The sequence below is a fragment of the Mastacembelus armatus genome, chromosome 13, assembly GCF_900324485.2.
Source record: "Mastacembelus armatus chromosome 13, fMasArm1.2, whole genome shotgun sequence".
In the NCBI taxonomy this organism is placed as follows: Eukaryota; Metazoa; Chordata; class Actinopteri; order Synbranchiformes; family Mastacembelidae; genus Mastacembelus; species Mastacembelus armatus.
Genome location: NC_046645.1, coordinates 8240334 through 8248458, shown reverse-complemented (window position 1 = coordinate 8248458; position 8125 = coordinate 8240334). Strand labels below are relative to the sequence as shown.

Here is an 8125-nt window from a genome sequence, read left to right as displayed (position 1 = left end):
GCCAGAGGTCAACACCACCCACAGTGCTGCACTCAGCCTGGTTTGGTAACCAGTAACTTGCTCAAACACACAGCATGCATACCAGGAACTGGTGAATAGGAACTCTGCAAGACTGGTGTAGTGAAGTTACTGTACTTTGTAATGTGCAGGCTTCAGTCTCTGCCATGAACATTTATCAGACAGCTGTAGGGCAGCGTTTGACTGCGGATCTACAGAGGAAATTGAATATTCACGGTCTGCTGCATGCATCACCGAGGCCTGGTAGCTCAGTTTCTGCGTTTAGCTGTGTGCGTGTGCGTGTGCATGCTGTCATTACATTGGTCAGAAAAGTAGGAGGATCCTGCAGACAGCAGAAGCACTGTCCTGGACTGGGCACCCCTGGTGTACAGTGTATTACGGAGTAGGCGATGTCGTTGTATTATATTATTTTTTGTTAGGCTGCATTAATGTCACCGCATAGTGTGCATGCGTGAAGTGAGGTGCTGTTGTCGGGTAGAGAAGCAGGTCAAGTTCAGGCGTGTCGGTGGCGTGGAAGCAGCGATGGACGCACTGTAAACTTTACACCGGTGCTACCTGGAAAGTGTTTTCACATTTATAATGTTAGTTTTACGGGTGTCTGTCATGTCGCGCTGACGAGCCAGTCTCGGTTTCGATAGCTGATAAAGGGCATGTGAAAGGGAGCTGCCCCGGGCTCAGACATGGAGGGACCCGAAGCACAATCAGAAACCAGAATCGCGGAGAGCTGCTTTGACAGGACCTATTCAGCTCTGACTGTGGACGACGTATATGAAATAGCCAAACTAATCGGCGCCGAGGTGGAGAGGCTAATTGACGGCTACGGCAGAGACAGTGTCGTGGGTCTGGTGCCGAAGATAGTGAAAGTGTTGGAGCTGTTGGAGAGCTTCGCTTCGAGGAGCCATGCTCACAAACTGAAGGAAGAGGAGCTGCTCAAGACCTTCGAGTCGATCCAGCTGCAGCAGCAGAAGAAACGTGCAGGGAAAGAAACCGAAGAGGGCAACGACAAACATGAAATACGGGTGAGAGAGACGTGGGAGGATTTCATCCTCCAGGCTTTTGCTAACCAAGAGACCCACGGGCTTTGCCTGTTGTCCACTGTGTTATAGCATTGTTAGCAGCGTGTAATAGGCTTCACTCAGCCCTGAGTTAACTGGTAAGTGGTAACACATGTCTGAGTCGTGACCCGGGTCTGGCCAAGTCAACCTAAGGTGGCTCCATGATACACACTGCTCCACTGGGCCGCAGGCTCACAAATGCAGCTACAACACAAACCAAGAAAACACAGGAGGCTTTTGTGTGGAGTGAACTGAGACAGTTGTAACATCTGCTTTGATAGTTTGAGCTTGATGATGTTAATGATGCAGCTAAACCAAACATGGGTGCTGTCAACCCTCCTGGCTCTCAGTCAACTGAGATAAACAAATAAACAGTCCGATTGACTCATTGATGTTCACCTTTGACAAGTTGAAACCACAGAAATGTATTAAAAACGACTAAAAGAGATTTAGCATCGAAATAGTTGGATTATTTTTCTAGTTTATTTCTTTTTGTTTATTTTTTACTAGCCAGTTAACTTAAAAAATATCTACCATTAACGTTAGCAAGCTATTGGTCATGTTAGCTAACAACCTACGTGAACAATTAGGATATTTAACTTTAAAAAAAAATTCAAAATATTATTAGCTCACCAAAGGTTTCATGTAGACAACCCAGCAGCGATTTTAGCAAAGTTTGGTTAGATAACATTACATAATGTCATAACATTATGTTACATGTTATAACATTACATATCTAGTGCATAGCGTTTAAAGTTAACGTTAGCTACTAGTTTGTAACTACTATAAGTAGCCAGCTAGCTAGTAATTAACTAGCTAGTCACCAAGTAGCTTGGCTATAGCTGAGGTGATACAGTCAGACATTTAGCATCTTATTTAAAGACAGCATGTAAGTATTAAATTCACTTGGTACCTAATTCTTTAATAGTAACTAGCTAAATATGAATGTACAGCAGTTAATGACAGAGGTGTAACTCAGCTAGCTATAAATGTTCTGTGGGGTCAGGTGGGGCCCAGTCTTCATAAATCACTTCTGTTACATTTACAAGTAACTAAATAATAACTAAACTTTTATTTTGTGCTTCTGCATATGATGTTTTTAGTGGTGGGGGCTTATTTACATGTCTGGGCCCTGAGGGCTGTTGTATCATAATCCATCCTTGACTAAACACAGTAATCTTTAATCATTAATGAGCATTTGCACATCATTTATGTTGCTTGTTTAATAAATATGTTGTACTTTCAAAGAAAAGGCTTAACACTAACTTATAGTTTTTGTACTATACTGTTTAATCTACTTTGTTGTCAGTTCTCCATCTAAATCACTTTTGTACTGCTTATTCACCAGCACGTCTAACCCTTTACACGTAAATCCATAGTATCAATGGATTGTCAACAGGCCGTGCTGACAGAGTGAATGCAGAGGTGTGGTTCACAGAAGTCAGAATTGGAGCCATGTTAACAAAGCATCTGTAATAACTTAACAACAGAATGATCCACTTGGACACAGCCAAATTCCTAAATGCTCCAGGGTTTTTTTCTTTTCACCATGTGTAAAAATCTGATTATGTTTTTTTTTTTTTTTTTTTCCTTTAAGTTTAGTGTAGCCTATTTGAGGTTCTGGTGCTACAGTCTAACCCCTGTCTTCTCAAGCAGGAGCTGCAGCAGAAGGAGCAGCAGTGGAGGAGGAGATGTGAGGAGCTGCAGGACCAGGTACAGCAGCTGCAGGTAGAAAGGGAGGAGTTGCAGAGCAGGCTGAAGGGCAGCCATGCACAGGAAGGTATGTGTTAGTTTAGGTTTCAGCTATTGTTCAAGTAAAATACGCATTTTTAAAATCTGTGTTGTCTGCTAAATTGCTTTCCAAATAATTTCCAAAAGAGCTTCTTTCACTGAAAAGACAGCCTTTCAGTCATTTAGTCCTACATGTTGTTTTAAATCCTCACATGACTTTTTAAATTTCTCCCTAAAAATGGAGATGTTACCATGCGAACATTTAAAAAATGCTACAGAAAACACTTGGTGTTTTTAGGGATCCCAATGTCCAGCGTGAGTTATAATAACATTTTTAAAAAGCTAAACTGAATCGCTGTAGATATCACAAAAATTATCTACTTGATATCCCTGAGACTGATCTATCTTTGCCGTAAGCTGTTCTCATTAGCGCCATTTGCTTATGTACTTTTCAATTACTGTCCAGGGTACGTTTGCAAATGTATGAGAAAATATCTATGGTGAAAAATCTTGTCAACCAAGTACAGTACAAATTCACTTCAGTAGGTTGACTGTGGCTGAAAGCAGTTGAACTGGTCGCTGCAGTGTTTATCTTGCAGTTTGATTGTGAGTTTAAGCAGCAGAAGTTCTCAGGTAAAAGACAAGTCAGAAGAGGACTGTGCTGAATCTGCACACATGAGGATACCTTGAGAAAAGTCCAACATATTAAATGAAGAAATAAAGACATTTTCCTTTAATCACAAATTATATTTTCACTTCCTAGAGTGAAGTATAATCAAAAAAATAATGACAAAGTGAAACAAAAACAAAGTCATCTATTTTGAAGGTGGAGTCGCTTTGCTGACTCTTATTTTCTTGTACTGACAGGAAAAACATGCTGTTGCAATACTTTTATGATTTATATGACAAGAGGCCAGGAGCCGAGTGAACATTATCTTTCATTTTATGTGATGAATGCGACTGCTGTCAGGCTCCTGTGCCTCATTTAACTGAGGCAAAGTTCAAAAGTGCTGTCAATTATTTCAGTTTATGTACATTTTTGTTTTAAGAGACTACAGTATATGGTTTTTTATTTTTGTTGCACTGCCACTGTTTAAAAGAACAGCTTATCCAAATATCAACTTGCCAGTATTTTGTATCTAGTTGTGCAATCACTTGGATTTCATTTGCCCAGATTTTGAAACATCCAGGTCAGAGTTTTCTGCCTCTAAATCAATACAAAAAGGTGAATGAAAAGCTATTTGAGGAGTGTACACATAAAAAATATATGTCAAAAACTCAACAGCCATCCATTATCTGTACCCACTTATTCAAACAAAGTGTATAATTATGTGATATGGGTGAATCAAACCTTCTATGTGTCTTTGTAACGTATCAAGATGATAAACCGAATCCTGTCACTGTATAATAACAAGTTTCATATAAGTTATTACACATTTTCTTGATGGAGAAGAGGGGGTTGATTTAGTTGTCAGGTTTTAGAGCTACAGTTTGCTTTGCCTGACCCTTTGCGCATGTTTGTGTTCATATGTGTGTGGATGTCTATGCACAGACCGTGTCCAGCGGCAGGAAAGAGAGGTGATGCTGAAGCTGAAGCAGGTGGTGGACAAGCAGAGAGATGATCTAAGGGCCAAAGTTCAAGAGATAAGCACCATCTCCAAAGAGGTGGAGGCGGTAAGAAGACAAAAACACCTCATAAACTGATTCTGCTGTCTGTTCACACTGAGACACGTTCAAGCACAGAAGCTTTTTACTCACTTTTCTGAGAGATTTCATTGATGAATCCATTGGCAGCTGGTGGGTGCCAGGTCTCTTTATTGAACACCATCGCCATGTGCATGACACATGAAATGCAGATACACACAAACACCATTATAATGCACACTACAGAAGTCACAGTCATAAATATTTCCCCATAGAAACAATGCTGTGTTTTGTCTTACTGCCATGCTCAGATATTCACGTAATCACACAATGATTATTTTTTTCAGTATTAAAAGACAGAGTGCATCATGCAACCACCAATAAACATTATCACACAGGAATGAGTTAACAATTATCCACTGGCTGAGGATTACCCTGCACTTTAGAACAAGTCTGGACAGGATTTTAACCACCATGCAGTTACAGTGTTGGTGTGTGTATGACTGTTCCTTGACACACATCCAAATGTGTGTCAAGGCACATGTACCAAAAATTTAGATAGCAGCCAAAACTGCATGTGTATTTCTTGTGACTTAACTTTTTGTTCACAGTTAGTTGACTTAAGTGAAAGATCAACTCATGAATGCCTGAGGTTGTTTTCACTGTTTTACTCAAACAAATGCCTAGAATTTTATTCCTCTTTAAAATGAATGTTTCTTTTGTCTCAGCACTGTGTGGTTACATTCCTATTCCTCTCCAGTTCTCAAATTACCCATGCATGCATAATTTCACCCCATTCACCTCCTGCCATTATTATTAACTGGCTTTACCTGTATACTTGCTGGAAAATCTAGGAACTGTCTGTTTTTAAGCTTGTTTGCTATGTCTGTTTGGTACTGTTGAGCCTATGGGCCTCCTGTTTATTGTTGTAATATATGCACAGTGGGTCTGTGGGAGGCTCCAAAGGGTTAAAATGTGTAGTCCATATGCGTTTGTGTGTGTTCAGCTCCAGGAGCAGTTGGAGCGCTTCATGAAGATGAATTCAGAGCTGCGGCACAAGCAGAATGTGCTGCAGGCCCAGCTGACGAGCACAGTGGAGAGGAAGGCAGACATGGAGGCTGACCTGAAGGAGAAAAACAAAGAGATAGAAAACCTCCAAACACAGCTGGACAGAACCAACAGCAACAGTCCTGTATGCATGTTATATTTCTTTCATGTCACAACATCATCTTGTATGTCACGTTGGTTTGCTTTTCAAATTCAAAAAACACTACATTGCGTAATATGTTAGAAATAACTTAGTTATAAGTTATAACTTAAGTTTGGATGAATCTGATTACTGTCTGTTCTCTGTTCTCTTATCAGTCCAGTCCTTGTGAGTCAACAAACGAGTCGACAGCAGACCAAAAGGGTCCTGACCAGCCATGCTTCACCAAGAAGGAGGTGCGTGACATCATTTTTGAGAGGAATGAACTGAAAACCAACCTGTTCCTGGTGCAGGAGGAACTCAACTACTATCAGAGGTATGTCCACTGTGTGTGTGTGTGTGTGTGTGTGTGTGTGTGTGCGTGTGTGCGCGCGCGCGCGCATGCAGTCATTTATTGTTTTGCTAGCTTTCTGAGGAAAAAGTTTTAGAAAAATGTGCATAAATCAGTTGCAGTTATCACAGTTTTCATTAAAGAAACAGTTTTTAATATTGTAAATGAAACTGATTGTTTCTGCAGGGAGATCCTGAATGAGGAGCGGTGCCCAGGTTTCCTCTTGGAAGCTGTCCGCTCTGTCATCAAAAAAAAGAGAAAGCTCATTAAGGCCAAGATGCTGGGAACAGATGATAATGAATGCAACAGCAGGTCTCACAGACACACAGTGCTCATTCATCATATCCAGAAATAAGATAGCAGTTTAAAATATGTGCAGACGAAAGCAAACAGTTTAGTTAAATTTTCTTTGTTGCCAGTGATGAGGAAGAGAGGAGGTCTCTGTTTGGGCAGACAGAAGTAGATGGCACACAAGCTGATGTCACCGACCAACCAGCTGTATCACGCATTCAGAACCTGTGAGTACATCTTTGGTATCTTTGTTTCCCAATCTGTTCCCGGTTATATAATATATACGTTTATTTACTCACTTTTTCTTGACCTTCTTACCTTAAGTACAATGTTGATAATGGATTAGGGCACACCGGCACTGTCCTGAGATCTTCATCAATCCTGGACTATATTTAGCTGTAATCCCTCACTACAGGTCTGTCTTGTCTGCCCTGCAGCTTTGGCTTTCTAACGCCTCAAGGCAGTGTCCGGAGCACCGCCCACATGAGCAACTCCGCCTCCAGCTGGGAAATCATCGGAGACTCAGAAGCCAATAATGAGACGGAGCAACCCCTGTCTTCCTGAACCGGGTACTGGCATCTGATTCTCCGAGCCTGTCTTCATTCGCTCTCAAACACACACCCTTCTCTTCTCAGTCACAGCTAAGCTTGAAACAGAAAGTCTGGTTGTATCTTGGGAAAAAAGGTTACAAACCCATTTGAACATGGCCCTAGGGAATATATAACACAAAAGCACGAGTGTGAGGAAGGCAAATGTATGAATGTTTTGAAACAAACCTTTTAACTGTCTCACTTTTGTTTTGCTTTTTAGGCGTTTCCCCTTAAGTTTATTCTAACTCCCCTAATTTTTCCATAGAAGTGATAATTAAGAACAATATGGTACAGTGTTAAGCGGGATACCTAATAACACAAAAATTTTTCTGTATTTCTTCATTGTAAAAATCGTTCTAATAACATGTTTTTACCCACAGATGTTTATATATACAGTACATACCATTTTAAAAGCAACCAAAGACAATACAAAGCTCTATTCTGAAATAAAACCATGCACTCTTGTTATATGGAAAACGGAAGTTCACCTTGGTTCCACAAGAGGGCATTGGTTCAGTTTAGTACAGAAAAGTATATTTTTTTATGTTTACCACAAAAATATTCAATGTAACTTTAACTTCAGTGTGGGAATTTTTAGCCATGTGTTCATTTGTGTATTTTTGCACTTATGTAATTAAGGAAAAAATGAATTTTTATAAACATTTACTTATAAACAAAATTATAGTTTCTTAATTTTCAGTCACCATTCTTGCCACAGAGCCATTTGTTTGGCTGGTGTGTATTTAATGGTTGTGCCAAAAGTGTGTTTAAAACAGAGATGTGATCAGGCTGATGTACCAGCCTCCACAGATTAGCTTCTTTTAAAGGAAGTTGTGTGCTTCCCCTGTGGAAATAAGTAAATGTGTATGTTGATTATTGTTCATCACAACTGGCTAACAAGTTATTATATAGTAACCAACATTTACTATCTGACAATAGCACTAGTTTGACAGTCCAGTGGTTTTGTATTTATGTGTGACCTGTGATGTTTTCCTTCAGACGTTTTCCTAAAAAATATTGTGTATGCAAGTTATTTTTGTAAGCATGTTTTTAATGGAAAGGTTTTTTTTTGATGAAAGCACATTTAAGATGGCAATTAATATGCAAGTCACCAAAAATGTCATAAAACAAAAAGTGGATTTTTTTGTAATCAAAATTCAATGAAATCAATTAAACACAGACTTGTATTGAAAACTAAGATAATCTCTGCATTTTTTTCTCATAATTAGACGAGGAAATAGACCCATTAAATTCAGTA

General features: G+C 39.7%; 1 protein-coding gene across 1 annotated transcript; it reads left to right on the top strand.

The window, feature by feature from the left end:
* The first annotated feature begins 60 nt into the window (after window positions 1-60).
* On the top strand, window positions 61-8050 carry rilp (Rab interacting lysosomal protein). The gene is made up of 8 exons (XM_026297502.2): window positions 61-1037; window positions 2730-2853; window positions 4357-4478; window positions 5455-5640; window positions 5814-5971; window positions 6173-6298; window positions 6406-6504; window positions 6715-8050. Exons 1-8 carry the CDS (start codon window positions 699-701, stop codon window positions 6839-6841), a joined length of 1281 nt encoding a protein of 426 aa, XP_026153287.1. The 5' UTR covers window positions 61-698; the 3' UTR covers window positions 6842-8050.
* The last annotated feature ends 75 nt before the right edge of the window (window positions 8051-8125 follow it).